Source organism: Panicum virgatum, chromosome 3N (assembly GCF_016808335.1).
Source record: "Panicum virgatum strain AP13 chromosome 3N, P.virgatum_v5, whole genome shotgun sequence".
Lineage (NCBI taxonomy): Eukaryota > Viridiplantae > Streptophyta > Magnoliopsida > Poales > Poaceae > Panicum > Panicum virgatum.
The window spans coordinates 10,478,088-10,493,963 of NC_053147.1; the positions used below are offsets into that span (position 1 = coordinate 10,478,088).

The following is a 15,876-nucleotide window of genomic DNA, read 5'->3' on the forward strand; positions in this document are numbered from 1 at the left end:
ATCTGTACTTGGAGGCCTGCGGAACACCTCTAATTAGCCTCATTATATCTCTGCCTTGGCGCCTTGGTGGCCAGCAGGATGTAACCTACTTGTAATCTCCTAAAGTAGGGAGCGACCGAAGCAAACAAAAATTGTTTCACTTGAATACAGAACCACCACATGTTGTTGTAGGGAGGCGTTGTCTTATGATTCATGTGCCTCTCAGTTACCAACATGATTTATAAGGCCACACCAACACCACAAAGGGATAAACACAACCTTGCTAAGCCACCGAGCCTGGAGAAAAAGGATACTACGATGAGTCATAACCAACATTCACTTATCACTACTGACACGGGATTCGTAATGTTTCATTTTGTGTCACAACAAAGTTTTGGGTTTCCTTGCACATAAATTATCTTCTCTTGGATGGATGCTTAGTCTAGTTGCTGCTGTTTTGGGGCCTTTGAGCTAGGGGACAACCACTTTCTTTCTTTCTTTTTTTTTGAGAAAGACACCAAAAAAGTGTCTCATTTGATATATATCAAGAAAAATAATTGATAGTATAATAGAAGGACAACCACTTTTCTTGGTTAAATACATAAAAACGAACACTGTAAAACCAGGAGGTCCCGCTGCATTTGTGGGCTTCTCGTGGGCCTCCTGACGCACCGCACGGAAGTCCCCTCTCTCTCGCTCGCTCGCTCGGCCGCCTTCTTTCCAAGCGGCGATGACTGGGGGAGTGGCGCCACCCTTGCCAGGTCCAGTGACGGATCTGCCGGTGGGGCGGGCGGGGCTCGAGCCCCCCTACTGCCGGAGAAGCCATGGAGTCCTCCTTTGGCCCCCCTTAAATTTTTTGGCCATGGGAGGAAGGATAGGGGGGTCTGGAGGTTGAAGACGACCATGGGATGCGGCTGGGCTGGCAGCTTGGGCCAAAATTTTCCCCCTTGCGCCAAAGCCCATAAAGCCCAGTAGACCCAAGTCAGCCTTTTTTTTTCTTTCTACCGGTCTTTTTTTTCCTCTCTCTCGGTCGTTCTCTGCCTGTCCGTCTGTCGCTCTCTCTCTCCGCCTCTCCTCCGCCCGGCGCCTCGGCCTAGGGTTAGGCAGCTCCTGCGCGCGGGCCAGGTCTTCGTCGGGCGCTTCGCCGGCCGACAGGGTATATCCGCCCTTTCCCTTCCCTCCCCTTCCTTTCCTGCTGTGCGAAATCGAACATCCAAACCCCCTAACCTGTGCGAAATCGAACACCAATGTCCTATACTGGGTCCGCCCCGCCCCAATGTTGAGTACGCGTACGGCGTACGCCCCTGGTCCACCGAATGGCGATGCGGTGTTGGGTTGGGGTCATGGAGGCAGGAAATTAAGACTGGCAATGTTCAGCAAGCAATGTGTTGCCTGGAAACTAAGACTAGCATGCGGGTCTTTACCGAATCCGTTTGGCGATCTGGTTTGTCTGAAATTGTTACTTCGATTGGTTTTATAGTGACCCTTCCTCCCCCCCTCCCTCTTACAGAAGCAAACAGACATAGTGCAACTACAATTGAAAACTCGAAATGATAACATACTCATGCCGCTGAATTTTTCCATATTGTTTTTTTTTCGGTTGTTTTATTAGAATGTGGTTGGTTGTACTCCGGGTATTGTTGTAGAGGTCATGTTGGTAGAACTGGTTGATGGGATGTTCGAAAATCCTTCCGTAGCAGTTGGGGTCTTGGGCTTCAGGGTAACCATCTCGTATCCCTAGTCCTTCCCTGCTGCTGCCACACATTAGTTATGCACTACTGCAATAGATAGATGCATAAAATTCTGCAGCACTGTGTTTTTGATTGATATACGGGAAGTGTAAAATAAGAACCTCACCTACTATAACTCCATCCCTGAGAATTTAACTGTAGATGCCTTTCTTTATTTTGAACTTATTTTTTTCAGTTGAACTTCTCAAGGACACAGTGCAGGGTGGGCTGTGAGGTAAAAGCAATTTTGTTATTTATTTACATGCTTGTTTAGATTCTATAATGTCCAGGTTCCATCATTCTTTTGATTCCAGTAGTTAGTTTCACTAAGCTGTTATTCAGATAAGTCCTCTACATAACCTTAAAGAGGAGAATTGTATTAGATAATATCATAATACGCAGTCCTCTACATAACCTTAAAGAGGAGAATTGTATTAGATAATATCATAATACGCTATGAAGTAGTAGAAAACCTTCTCTTACCTCAAATTATTGCCATGATGATATGGGAACCAGAATCATGCTCATAAGACCATGACGATGTCTTGACATTCAAATTTGAGTTAATGTTATCTCTAACATAGTTTTGTTTTATATTCTTTTAACCTGTTACTTGTGTGATGATACTGCAATCACAATTGCATGTCTTCCATGAATCAATGGGTCACTTTATTTTACCCAGAAATACGGTAACCCAGCATGTCCTATATTTTGGCAGGTACTCAGCCATGGTTTTTCTTGAGGCAGAGATGTCATGGAATGTGTTGATCTCACCTAGCCAGCTGGACCGCAAGGGCCTCCTGCTCCGCAAGGCTATAATTGTGCGTCTTCTGGAGGATGTTACCAACAGGAGGGCTTCCAAGGAGCATGGGTACTACATTGCCGTCAATCGGCTGAAGGCAATATCTGAAGGGAAAGTGCGTGAGCTCACTGGAGACGTTCTGTTCCCAGTCACATTCACCTGCATCACGCACAAGCCTATGAAGGGTGATATCATGGTTGGATACGTGGATAGGATCCTCAAGCACGGTGTGTTTCTCAAATCTGGACCTGTCGAGAGCATCTTCATGGCTGAGAAGTCGATGGGCGGCTACAAGTACATTGGCGGGGAGAACCCAATGTTCATGAACGACCACTCAAAGCTGGAGAAGGACACCGCCGTGCGTTTCAAGGTCATGGGGTACCGCTGGATGGAAGCCGACCGCCAATTCCAGCTCCTTGCCACGATTGCTGGAGACTTCCTTGGGCCTGTGTGAACTGGTTCGACAGATTAAACGTGGCACTGATGTACATTGCTTGTTGGACGATCCATGGATGGGTGGGTGGTTGTGATGTGCTAGATTTAACTTTGCAGTCAGTAGTTTGCTCTGTAGCGTCAGGGCATGACCGATGTCTTCTGTGACGGTAATGCTTATGGCTGATGCCGGGCCATTTGGCTCCGTGGTTTAACATCAGTGTACTGTGATGAACCTTCGTTGTCAATTGGTGTTCCTTCCTATGCTTGCTTGCAGGTATATGATGCATGGTGTTTCTTGATCTGGTCAGTTGAATTTGTTCCATTTATATGGCTTTATGATTTGCGTGGCATGTTTATACATCCATAATGACATTTACCCAAACATCTGTCATATTACTCACAGCTGAGAAGCTTCTTTCTCTCGTATGTTTCTCTTATCTTATTTGAAGTATACGGTGCTTAGATTTCCAGAACCAAAATATAATAACATGTATGATGTGCAAGCATAGACATCGCATTGATCAGCAGAAGCACAATAGAATAGTGACCCAATTTTTCAGACCTACGAAGCTATAAACACCACTCATTCAGTAACAAAAGCATCGTCCAGCTAATCAGGAAAACAGAACTATTACATGTCCATGTCCTTCAAAAGGTCATTTGCCTATTATTACAATAAAACTGCCTGGTTCAACATGTTTCAGCTAGCTGGAATCTAGTGCATGTTCTTCAACAGGCCGATCATCTTATAACAGCAACACATTCGGTCATTTCGATGATAAGATCAGCCGTCATTGGGCTTGACGACTGTGACAGGGCAGGTCGCGTTGTTCACGATGTAGTCGCTGACGCTTCCCAAGAGCACCCTGAAGCAAGATATAAGAAGATCAGCACTGGTATGAGGAAGATAACATGCTCATTAAGAACATTCTGGAAGCAGCTTGGTGCAACCTCTTGAGCTTTCCCAGGCCTCTGCTACCTATGACCAAGCAGCTCAAGGGCATGTCGTTGATAGCGTGGCTTAGCTTCTCCCGGGGATCTCCCCAGAGGACTTTGATAACCACCATAACCTGTTTGCCAAAAGGAACTTGAAACCTCAGTAGACCAAACATTGGCAAGTGGATGATAAGAGAAAACAAGCAAAGATTTGAGTGATCACCTCCTTCTCCTGGGCTATGGAGTTGAGGAGATCTAAGGTTTCAGCATCAGGCTTTGCCCCATATTTCTTGGCAGTAATAGGATTAGAGAACTCCGAGAGGGGAATCAACGCTACCAGAATTAACAAACCAAAGCAATGAGAATATTGAGCAGCCAGCCTACCACGCTGTAATATGATGTTCAGAGTGAAAAAGCCATCTACTACACATGAAAGTGAACCCTCCATGTTGCTGTAACGGATCATGATGTTCCGAGTAAAAAATAATAATAATCTGAATTTCGATTTCTGCAAGCAGGAAGATGTGCAACTGCCCTGAAAGATGATATATATAATTTTGAAAAGTTGACAGGTAAACTAGAGTACTACACCCTGTTGCACCATTCTTTATTAAAATAAAGTAGTGGCATAGTGCTGTCCTATGCCAGCCTAACCCCTAAATAAAATTGGCCTGAATGAACACCAGTAGTAGTTGCATTGTTTATTGGCGAATAGTTCAGCCGAGCATAGGTTCGTGATGAAATTCAGAATTTGGCTTTGGTTCAGAAAACAATCGATCAATTTGGCTGCACAAATTGCGAACAATTAAACTGATGACGGAATCGCCGCAACTTGTAGGATATGACCTGTCCTAGACACACCCACTTTCCCTTGTATCTTTGGGCCTTTCCCTGTTTTGCCCTCCGTAACACGGATACGCCACTAAGGCAGCGTATCGCGTATCCGATACGTATCGGATACGGATACGTGTCGGATACGCCTTAGATATGTATCCTCGGAGTATCCGAATTTTTATTATTTTTGTGAATATTGGATACGCGAGCCAATACGTATCTGCTTGCCGGCCACGCGCGCCGATACGCGACGAGCCTCCGTCCCTGCTCGCCGGACGCGCGCGCCGCTCGGTCTGCCCGCGCTGCTCCGCTCGCCCGCAGCCGCGTGCTGCTCCGCTCCTCCCATGGCCATGCGCCCCACCTGCGCCGCTCTTCCCGCCTCCGCCGCTCCGCTCGCGGCCGTCCGCGCCGAGTGCAGAGGAGGGTAGGCAGCAGGGGAGGGGGAGATCCGCCGGCGGCGAACGCCGCGCCGAGCGGAGTGGAGGAGGAGGGTAGGCAGCAGGGGAGGGAGCACGGACTGAGAGTTGCCGGTGAGGGAGAGCTCCATGGCCGCCAGGGGCTGGCGGAGATAGTAAGAGATAAGGATTGGTTCTTTTTCATTTTACCCCTTATATTTTTTAATTATTATAGGACATATGAATATATGAAGTTGTGACGCATTCTGATCCCTGAAACTTCTTTTTTCTCTCAATATAGTCCCTATAACTTCATTTTTCTCACAATCTAGTACCTAAAACTTATATTCCCTCACATTTTAGTTCCTAGAATTTCTTGCAAGGTAATTTACTGCTTTTAAAAAAATAGTAAAACATATCCGCGTATCGGATTTTTTAGGAAATTGTCGTATCCGCGTATCCGTATCCTTCCGATACCGATACGCGTATCCTTATCCGTGTTGCATAGGTTTTGCCCCGATTCTAGCTCCCCGAAGAACACGAGCTCCCAAATCCGTAGTTAAGAGAGCAGAGTAATTGGCAGGAGACGATCGATACGTTCAACGGCGGAACCAGGGGGGGCTAGCAGGGGCCACGGCCCCCCTAAGGCTGAAAAAAAAAATTGAACCTCCCTCTTTTTTGCAGTATATAACAAATAATTAGATAAGTGATTCTACAACAAATTCAATATCTAGTAGCTCACGTTGTATTTTCAATTAAAATCAAGTACATAGTCTAAGAGGCAATAACTACAAGCAAAAAGTAGTCTGTTTTGCATAGCTTCCTCACCGACTTTTGATGAAAGCTCTATCAAAGTATCATTTTCAAAATGATTTTATCATGGGAGCCGTGAATAAAGCCATAAAACGGCTTTGCCTGCGAGCAAAAAATTGTGGCTTCTCGCGGCTACCATGATCCTAGGCGACTGAAGCCGTTTTAGGAAACAATTTTTTAACACAACTTCAGTTTCTACTTCATCAAAAAACTGTACCAGAGCTATTTTAGGAGGAGCCGCAGCGGCGCAGCCAGGGTTAACGCTACGTACAGTTTGCCTGGTACCGATGCACCAGGGTAATGAAAAATTTAGCACTAGCTAGACTTGCATTTACCATGTATTGTTAATTTTTTTTATGGTCTTTAACGGTTGCACCATGATAATTTTAGAGGTAGCTTTGCCTCTAGCCGCAGACATGGCACATAGACTCTGAATCGTTTTTGCAATGGTATAACAAACTAACGGACACCTCAGCCGAACTGAAGACGTACATACGTCGCAGTAACGCCGCCGGCCGCCGCCATGGCCATATGTTGGCTTAGCCTCTTGGCCCCCCCCCTTCAAAAATTTTCTGGTTCCGCCGCTGGATACGTTTGATTCTATACGCGCAGCGCAGGGTATGGATCATGGAAACCCGTGAAAGATCCGACCTTTGCTCGGGTAGAAATTCCCAACTTGGCGCGGCAAGCAACAAAAGACCAAGAACAGCTAGCAGGCAAAGCAAGGGCGGGTCGGAGGAGGAGATGGGGTCGTGGGGGGGGGGGGGGGGGTGGAGGACGCGTACGGGAGCCGGTGGATTCCCAGAGGATGGCCTCGCTCTGCTCGTAGTCGGCCTCCTTGATGACGTGCAGCAGCAGCAGCTGGTCGCCGGCGCGCAGCAGGTTGTCCGCCGCCCACCGCAGCGCGGCGCGGCTCCCCTCGGAGAAGTCCGTCGCCAGCCCCACCCACCTCTCGCCCCCGGCGCCGGCCATCTCCTCAGCTCCTTCTTCTCCTCCCTGGCCTCTCCTACAGCTACCCGGCTCGTTGTGCGGTGGTGGGCTGCTGGAGGACTGACTAGGTGGAGCACACTGCTTGGACTGCGAAAGGCGGTGGCGGTGGCAGCCTGTCGGTCAGGACTCGAGGCCAATTTGACGGATGCCGAAGGAGACACTTGGTGGCCCAAGGCGCGGTGACACCATCCGTCCATCCACATGTGCATGTGTGTCATTGTCAATGATGCATTTGCAGCTTTGTTTGTTTGTGTGGTTTGTCTGTCTTATTCCATTTCAGTTTTTACTAGAATATATAGCTTTAATATTCAACAAATATATGCGACTACAAAGCATTTTTAGAGACAAATTATGGTGATGGTTTTTATGTCTTGAAACTAAATATTGATTCAAAAGTTATTGGCAGTCCAGTTTCAAAAGTATGACTAGAATTTGATGAAAATGGAAAAGTATTTGTGACGGCGATGAGAGTAGAAACAGCGGAGATATTTTGATATACCGTGCGACAATCATGGTATTGGTTGGCTGATTAGCAACTTGCCATATTTGAGGAGCTGTTACTATAATTTTCAAATGAAAAATATTTCAAGTAGCCATTAGACAGCAATATATGTCGCCCTACCTGAAAATGACGGAGCAGCTGTTGCTGCAGTTTGTCAACTGCATTTCAATTTTGCACACCGTGTCTGGTAAACTAAAACGATGGTCAGCTGTTCAACTCGTACTGCTATTTCTATATTTATTTACAAGGGCAAAAGGAGATGTCCGCAGCACCACGGCACCAAAAGATTCCACGGCAACAAGGGACCATCCGCCACGACATGGACATGGATTCCTTGTCCAATTATCAGCATATTGACATCATCCAGGTATCCAGATGGCGCTGAAACACACTGCATTTCTTTTTCTTCACCTTCTGGATGGCAATATATACACTCTAAACCGGGTTCAAAGGTATAACTATCTACTTACTTCCTATTGTCAGTCTACTCCTCTTTCATGATAGGCTTGAGAGAGCTGGATAACCCTTCACAGGACCTACTAATGACAGGGCTTCTTGTAATGCCTCCAGCAGATGTTCTGGATGATCCTCAATGCGCACACAGCCAAACTGTGCCGGTATTTTGCGTAGAGTTCTTCCAATGACCTGTAATACAGAAGAAAATATGAGGAAAGCATATGTACAAAGCACATGAGAGAACCATGGGTTCAGTAGTAACTAGATCAATCTTAAAAGCCATGTCCCTACTTCTGTTTGAGTAAGGATCAAGCTTAAAAGCCACGTCACAAGTTCAAACCTTGCGAGCATAGCCACCATAAGCAATCCCTCCGATTAAAGTTTGATGAGAACCGATCGTTTCAGAAGTTGCTGTCCCTGAATTCAATTGTATAAAGAGGTTTCTCACAAGGACATTTTCTTCCCCTCAAAAGATAAGTTCAATCAGCAAGTGGAGCTTCATATTGGACAAGAAAAGGTGTGTAAGGAACAAATGACCAGGAAAAGTCGTAGACTGGAAAAGACCAGCTTTTTTTAAGCAATCGATAGTGTATGAGTTGATGCCACCGCCCAGCTGATAGAAACCTTCAAAACCATAGCAACAGCAAATACTTAACAATTCTCTTTTTTAAAGCAAAACTTAACAACTGTAGGGATAAGAGAGCCACATAAGGCAGAAAATATTCCAGCGGTTAGCCTGTACCAGGTGGTCTTTCTGACACTGAAGCCATATGAACAGCAAAAGAAACTGTTTCCCTTGTTGCACCACGGCCAATGTCACCACTCATGGGTCGGCCATCCAACTGATCACAAAAGAAAGTATTTTTCAAAAAAAAAATCTAGAAGAAAGTACAATATGTTTGACCAAAGGTACTACCATAATCATATGCATACACAGGTCCCTACCACATCAAGAGGATTAGCAAAGTGATGCTAGCATTTACAGAAAATCTTATTAAAGCATAAAAATTGTTTACAGTTTCATGTATTGTAAAAAAATACAAAATGGTTAATAAAGTCATGAACAATGCTATATTTGACAGTATACCCCTCATATTACAAAGTTGGAATTGAATGATTAATAAAGTCATGAACAATGCTATATTTGACAGTATACCCCTCATATTACAAAGTTGGAATTGAACAGTCCATTTTCTTGTGAACTAACCTGCCAAAGATTGTACCCTTGTATATGAGGCTCCATTATTGCGTATAGCGCATTCATGAAATCAACAGTTGATTCACCAACATCAGGCATGCTAACCTAAAAACATGAATGCATCAATCATGGAGAAAGAATGAAGGGATTTATTTTTCTACATGTTAAGGAAGATGGTGAAATTTTCAGCATCAGAACTAGTGCATCAGAAAATTAAGAGCGCAACTTACTGCCACCAGCTTCACATTATTGATTGACTCACTCAAGCTGTTCCAGAGGGTATTGAATGTATCAGTTCCCCTACAGTAATGGGATATATCAGATCAAATACCCTCTAAGTAATGCCAATAGTGAAAAGCTATACGTCAGTTAATCCATGATCTCAAAGAAAGGGAAACATACTTTCCAGTGGTATGTATCTCTATTGCATCAACATCATTCCTTTTCAACAGTTCAGAAGTGGTAGTTGGATCTCGAACATAGGACACAGCTCCTGAAATGGTTTCAAGCAAAGCTTCCATCATCTATAAGATACACAAGGTGTAGGAGGGATCAGATTTAAGAATACTGTGAAGTTTGACATATGCATGTTATGAAGGCAATTTGCACAAAGGTATAGCTAATCTATTCTGATGATGGTAAAATAACTTGGATGGAATATAAACAGTGCTCACTTATTCTGTCATAGGGGCAAACTGGCAAGCATCGTCCGCATCCATAGCACCGCTCTGTAAGAACACCACCCTGCACAAGGCAGAACTCATGTAAAAAATCTGAAGCTCATGAAGAGAATAAAAATACGCAGAAGAAAATAAACAAACCAATTGATACCTTAAGTTTATCATGTAAGGGATCAGATTGAGTGTGTTCTCCAACCATGATGCTCTCAAGAGATATTGCATCAGCAGGACAAACTTTCTCACATGGCTTTGAGCAATCCGGTGGGCAATCCTCAGGATCAAATTCTGGAGAACAGACAAGTTTTATTCAGATGCGCAAAAGTCTCAGTAGATATCAGGTGTATCCTAATTAGTATGTACCGGGGAAATACTGCTAGTGAAAGCAGGAAAGTAATTGCAATTCTCAAAAGATAACTATCAAAACAATGCAAAAAAATTGAAGAGACATGAATGCTATTTCAATAGATGGTTTCCATTGCAGTATGTCATTACCAGCTTTACGGAAATGAAGGTCTCTGCAATCATCATTAACACTAACCGCCATGGCCTTTGAGCTGCTGGTATGATTGAGGCTGCTACATCAATACCCTCATTCACTGCACCCACCACAGATGCATCTGCTGCACAATCAATGCAATCCACTGCATCCACAAAACTGTGCATGATTCGTAAGTGTGTACAATCAGGTTTTGTTTGTTAAAACAGTGAAATCACTGGAGTGTACATTTTCTTTTAAGAAAAGCATTTACCTAGAAGAAATACGCTTCCAACACAACAATTTGTTGGTTATCTAACCACTCTATTAAATCAGTATTTCTTAGCATATTCAAGTAAAATTTGTGTGAATCATCCGGTTGAGTTAACTAACTTTACTTCCACAAAGTCTTGAAGTCATGAATTTACAGAAGCTCCTCCAACCAAAATTTCATCAGAAGATAAAGACTAAGAGCTACACATTTTTTTTCAATCTGCATAGGTTTAGCATTCGTGTAGTACTTCTTTTCCTTTTGGTGTTAACATGTACTGTAGCTCTATTTAACCCAGCTTTACCTAATAAGGCGAAAAGGAATAAATGTGAAGATTGATAACAGTCATCTTGGATCAAATACCCTTTTTGATCCATAACAAATAAAAGCTTGTCCTTGTGTGCCCTGATGGCAGATTATTCTTTTTTTTTCATTTTGTTTCAGCTTGTTATAAAAGACCAAACTACAATACAAATAATTCAAATCTCAATTCTTGACAGACTGAAATTAAAAGAAAAACCCTGAGTTACTATGAGTATTGTCATGGCGTCATGAAATGTTACTTGTTACAGTAAAATATCCACTCCAAATGAATGTTTTCAGTAATTCAGTTGAATCAACATGGATACCTCCAGCAAGCGTGTAGACAAGGGAGAGGTTCCTGACATCAGCAGCATCCTGCATAAGCAATGCACGTAACATGAGAATCATAACGCCATCCGTCAGTAATTCTTCTCTCTATTTACAATTTTACATATACATTACGGCCACTGCCGATCTCATTGTTGTGAGTTGGTTTCCACAGGTCAAAACCCGATTCAATTTTTCCTTCTAGGCTAACACCAAAAGTCCAGCACAAGCGCATGACCCTTCCCGTCAGGTCAGCCTTCCACCACCAGTTGAGTCTTAGAGATGGAGCAGTCGCTGCTCCTGAAGTCCATTCCACCCTACTGTGCATACGCACTCACTGGCCCCAGGAGCCCAATCTAGCTAGGGGGTGAACCAGCGAGGACGCGAGGTGGAAAGCGCACGTTACCTCGAAGCTGGCGCCGCAGATGAGCTTGACCCAGTCGCCTCGCCGGAGGGCCGCGACCTGCGGCGGTTGGTCGCCAGAGAGGCGGGCGCGGCGGGAGCGGGATACGGCGGAGGCCGCGGCCCGTACGGCCGCGTGGGAGGCGAGGAGAGGCGGCGGCGGGACCGGGACGGCGGCCATGGCTTGTCGCGCGGCCACTTCCACACTGTCGAAGTGGGAACGGAAAAATGGGAAGTATCTGCGTGAGATTGAAAAGTGCACATTGGATGATCACTATGGGTGACGTGACTAGTCGGCTGGAGGTGGCGGCCAGTTAGGGCGAAAATCCTATTACTAGAGTGCTTGCATGAAACAAAACGAGCGAGTCGAGTTTATCTGTTTGTTTATCCTTCCTTTTTTTCTCTTTCCTTTGCCGCGTGCTCTTTTCTTTCTTTTTCCATTTTTTTGTTTTTCCTTTCTCATTTTATTTTCGACGCACATCCAATAGCTTGGTAGCTGTGGTACACGCTTTTTTTTTTCGTTTTCCTTCTATTTTTCTTTGCTCTATGTTTTTTTATCTATTTTTCAAAGGACATAGTTTAAATTATTGTATATCTTAGTTATATAGTTGTTTTCCTTTTTTCTTTTCTTTAAAATGCGTTGCTACCTTTTTACGAATTATTGCTTTCACATTTTTATATTGTTTTTTCCTTCTCTTTTCTTATTTTTTATTTTCTCAACACATATCACTCACCAGTCTATATTATAATTTAAACACTGATAAGTTGTACAGATAACTCATGTATTCGTTTTGGTTTCAAAGTTGTGTTTGTGTTCCGGTTCTGTACGTCATCTGTGGAGGCCGTAACTTTTTAGGACTGTTGTAGGGGACAATGTCCATCGAACCTGACGTGTGTTGTCGTTTCATTATCTAGTAATAAAGTTGCCAAAAAGTGTTTTCTTTTCGTTTAGCAGTGTGAATTTTGGATCCCCATCTCTCGCTCTCTCATTTTTATAGAAAACAGATATCTGATCTGTTGTTTTGCTACTCTGCATTTTGGGGCTGGTTATCTGTTCTGTTTAGTGTTTACGACCGCACGACCAAAATATATTTACGGTCAGGGTTCACACAACAAAAATGCGCACTACAATCTGTGCATGCATGACACGTACAATAGGCAATGGCTAATCAGAAATGCTGACCAAAGAAAGAAAGAAGACACCGTACCTGACCAAAGCAAAGAGTTCCAATATTATTAAGCACAAAAGAAAAAAAAATACTATTAAGCACAACGCCTATTAGTATTCGTCCCAGACCTCGGATAAAGATTCGCGGAAGTTATTATTATTCGATATACACAGGGAGGAACCAAAAGAAAATTTATTTGATATAGAGAGGAACCGTAAGCAGATAGGAGGCATCAGGCATGGCAGCATAGATGTACGGCTCTGGTGGGTGGGCATCTTATCCTGGCTTTCCATCAAGTTGCCGCAGCAAAGTTTGCTTTTGCTCGTATCGAATTCAGTTTTGCTGCAAAAACATAGTACGACGAACGCAAATAAATGAAACGGAAAATTGCCAAAAAGAGTCCAAGTAAACATGAGGACAAAGTCTTTTGAGCAGGAAACAATTTAACGAACCTCGGTTAAGATCATATATTGCAACCCTGCGGTGTCCAACCAGCTGGGAAATATATGATTGTGCATGTTTCATTCCATCATGGAGTATATCCATCGTCACTACCTGTTGAATGAAGCGCTATTACATAAGTTGGAGAGACTATTTTTCTGCGAGAATTTGGATATTTGGAATCATATCTTCACGAAAGCAAATTAACAATAAGTTATGACAAACTAATACCGTCTGGTAGCTTTCGGTTGCCGTCATGAACCTTTCTCTCAAGTTGTTCAACTTTTTGTCGAACTCATGTGAATGTTTCCTCATATCACTGTTAATACTATCTTCCATAGGACCATCGTTGAGCATAGACACCGTTTCTTGAACCACAATATGACAAATTGCTCCTAAATGTCTTAGAGCATCAAGAAATGAGAGAAGCTTGTACATCTTGATTGTCTTGTGGTGGTATGCATCCTTAGCAACATCACAAAAAGTAGGTGTGTACATTCCAACCATCTGTATTTTAACTTATACCAATATTAATCGCCATCAACTTTTGTCATTTATATGTGCTACTCCATCCCAAATTATAAATCGTTTTGGCTTTTCTAAATATACATAGCGTATATCTAGGTGCATAACAAAGTATACGTACCTAGAACAACCAAAATTATCTACAACTTGAGACAGAGGGAGTATATGAAATTGATAGTGAAATTACCTGGTTTGCTATATGACGAGAAAATTCTGTTGTACCAAAGCTTGTACTATCGGTAAGGTCCTGGATAGTTTTAACATAATTGATGCGGTAAATAAACAGTAAACACAACTAAATAATTCATTATTACTACCTACCATGATCATGGAAGCTAAATCCAGAGCTTTTTGTGCTTCTGTGCAAACGGTTAGTGCCATCACCTTGTTGTTCAAATGCCACTTTCACCAAACAAAGACAAATTGAAATCATTGTCATATCATTGTGAAAATCCATGTGACTACATAAAAATATGGATATGTAGGGGAAGAAACAATCACCGTAAATGTATTGTAAAACCCTTGAGAAATACAACGGAAGTAATAATAATAATAGTCAAGTCGAAACCAGATTTAAAAAAAATTGTACATTACATGGGTGTTCATTTCAATAGTTCATTATATTCCACTAGTTCATGAGTGATGTTTGCCACGCAAGTTCATTCTCGGTGATCCACCACGTTTTTTGCACTCTACTACCTGGGATAAGGTATTTCATTGATTCATTGGCAATGCTCAACATAGAAGAGTTGATGATATATTAGCATAATGCCATGTGTGATAAAATAAACATGCTTGACATACGTAAGTACAAGGTTGTGCACACTTATTCAACTTGGCGTTGGATTTTAACTATTATAAATAAAAATTGTCAATTTGGTTGTTGACGTGTACCGGATCGTCCGCAGAGGAAGAAGAGATCTCCATCATGTACTTTGAAATGTCATCCTTTTCCTTGCGGAACATAGCGGGAGGCTCACGCTTCAAAAACAAAAAGATGCATCCGAAACCCAACAAAGTTAATAAATAAATAAATGATAAGCACATCAGGAGGCCGCTTTTGTTAGAAACAAGAAAATGTATCAGAAATAACAAATCAATCTCAAATAAAGAAAATGCATAAAAATTAACGAATCAAATTAACTAAACGGAGGCGTGAAGTACATACCGGGCCCATCGCAGCTCTAAAAGCCCGCTGGTGTTTGAGCATCTCCTTCACCAGATATAAAAGTAGATGGATTGTCATCTCTCTGTTTATACGACGGAACAGATATAAAAGTAGATGGATGGATCGATCTGCACGGTACAGTTGGTCTTACCCTGTCCGGGTCCGGGTCCGGCCAGTAAGGCTCCGGCCAGTAGGAGCGGAACAAGTCCCGCTTGCGGGCCTGCGTCTTGACTGGCGCCGACCGCCGCCGCCGGCCGGGCGTATGGCGGAGATGCATGGTGGCCCCATGAATCGGGGAGGACCATGAGGCACGGAGCGGGGGTGCTGGCGGCGCGGCCATGTGCGTGACTTGCGGAGGGGGGCGATCGACGATCAGAGGAGGGAGATTCGGTGTTTTTATTTATAATAAACTAGTATGGTAGTAAACCTAGATTAGCCTGTAGTAGGAGACTAGGAGTCCCTGGCTCCAAACCAGAGGTTATTTGCTGGCCCCACGCACGCCCCGATCGAGGCCAATCCATCCACTAAAGCACGGATGCGAATTATGCTAAATCCAACCCGCACAATGCCCCCCTTGAGATATCAATCCAATGTGCACCAAAGAAATGTACCCAGCAATGCCCCACCTCACGAAAAACAACGGCTCAGATCACATGCTGACAAATCAAACGATGCAGATCCAACCCAGGCTTCAATCAAAATTTTGGAGCGCCGCCGCCGCTCCTCGTCGCCCCTGCCGCGCCGCCCGCTGTAGCTAGCTCCGCCCAGGGTTCACCTAACCGACCGGAGACCGGTAACCGCCGCCCTACCGGTACCGGAGGGCGGCGGTTACCGGTCGGAACCGGTGAAATTCAAATTTGAATTCAAATGGCGTAGTTCAACCGGTTTGTACCGGTATACCGGCCGGCTAGACCGGTTTACCGGCCGGTTTGGCCGGTTTACCGGCCGGTTTGACTGATAACCGGTCAAATTCAAATTTTTTTTCATTTTTGGTTTAAATTCAAATACCCGCAAAGTATACTAAATAAATGTTTGTATAATATAT

The 15,876-nt window shown here is 43.7% G+C and overlaps 3 protein-coding genes and 1 pseudogene across 5 annotated transcripts; 1 reads left to right on the top strand and 3 right to left on the bottom strand.

Annotated features, from left to right (window-relative positions):
• The first annotated feature begins 985 nt into the window (after nucleotides 1-985).
• On the top strand, nucleotides 986-3,253 carry LOC120667263 (DNA-directed RNA polymerase V subunit 7-like). 2 transcript variants are annotated; one of them, XM_039947351.1, is made up of 3 exons: nucleotides 986-1,135; nucleotides 1,906-1,944; nucleotides 2,428-3,253. In XM_039947351.1, the coding sequence occupies exon 3, from the start codon at nucleotides 2,438-2,440 to the stop codon at nucleotides 2,963-2,965; it is 528 nt and encodes a 175-aa protein (XP_039803285.1). In that variant the 5' UTR covers nucleotides 986-1,135; nucleotides 1,906-1,944; nucleotides 2,428-2,437; the 3' UTR covers nucleotides 2,966-3,253. The 2 variants fall into 2 exon arrangements, with proteins under 2 accessions (XP_039803285.1, XP_039803286.1); XM_039947352.1 differs by lacking the exon at nucleotides 1,906-1,944.
• Nucleotides 3,254-3,439: 186 nt separating this feature from the next.
• Nucleotides 3,440-7,044, bottom strand: LOC120667264 (universal stress protein PHOS34-like). The gene is made up of 4 exons (XM_039947353.1): nucleotides 6,710-7,044; nucleotides 4,106-4,215; nucleotides 3,898-4,016; nucleotides 3,440-3,812 (listed from the first exon to the last, which is right to left on the bottom strand). The coding sequence occupies exons 1-4, from the start codon at nucleotides 6,894-6,896 to the stop codon at nucleotides 3,731-3,733; spliced, it is 498 nt and encodes a 165-aa protein (XP_039803287.1). The 5' UTR covers nucleotides 6,897-7,044; the 3' UTR covers nucleotides 3,440-3,730.
• A 481-nt stretch (nucleotides 7,045-7,525) lies between these two features.
• Nucleotides 7,526-11,802, bottom strand: LOC120667265 (annotated as a pseudogene).
• A 935-nt stretch (nucleotides 11,803-12,737) lies between these two features.
• On the bottom strand, nucleotides 12,738-15,456 carry LOC120667266. 2 transcript variants are annotated; one of them, XM_039947355.1, is made up of 8 exons: nucleotides 14,983-15,456; nucleotides 14,832-14,876; nucleotides 14,558-14,644; nucleotides 13,985-14,065; nucleotides 13,851-13,910; nucleotides 13,370-13,603; nucleotides 13,150-13,252; nucleotides 12,738-13,039 (listed from the first exon to the last, which is right to left on the bottom strand). In XM_039947355.1, exons 1-8 carry the CDS (start codon nucleotides 15,169-15,171, stop codon nucleotides 12,990-12,992), a joined length of 849 nt encoding a protein of 282 aa, XP_039803289.1. In that variant the 5' UTR covers nucleotides 15,172-15,456; the 3' UTR covers nucleotides 12,738-12,989. The 2 variants fall into 2 exon arrangements, with proteins under 2 accessions (XP_039803289.1, XP_039803288.1); XM_039947354.1 differs by having other exon boundaries at nucleotides 13,370-13,645; nucleotides 14,983-15,320.
• Between the last annotated feature and the right edge of the window lie 420 nt (nucleotides 15,457-15,876).

Bases quoted from the DNA above. Each gene is read 5' to 3' on its own strand.
- LOC120667263 (XM_039947351.1), top strand. From the start codon at position 2,438: ATGGTTTTTCTTGAGGCAGAGATGTCATGGAATGTGTTGATCTCACCT.
- LOC120667264 (XM_039947353.1), bottom strand. From the start codon at position 6,896: ATGGCCGGCGCCGGGGGCGAGAGGTGGGTGGGGCTGGCGACGGACTTC. The intron at 4,216-6,709 runs GTACGCGTCCTC...TAATTCTGGTAG, and splicing joins CTGGGAATCCACCGGCTCCC to CGTTGATTCCCCTCTCGGAG. The intron at 3,813-3,897 runs GTTGCACCAAGC...ATCTTGCTTCAG, and splicing joins GGCCTGGGAAAGCTCAAGAG to GGTGCTCTTGGGAAGCGTCA.
- LOC120667266 (XM_039947354.1), bottom strand. From the start codon at position 15,171: ATGGCCGCGCCGCCAGCACCCCCGCTCCGTGCCTCATGGTCCTCCCCG. The intron at 13,911-13,984 runs GTAGGTAGTAAT...AAAACTATCCAG, and splicing joins ATTTAGCTTCCATGATCATG to GACCTTACCGATAGTACAAG. The intron at 13,646-13,850 runs GTAATTTCACTA...GTTAAAATACAG, and splicing joins CTCGTCATATAGCAAACCAG to ATGGTTGGAATGTACACACC.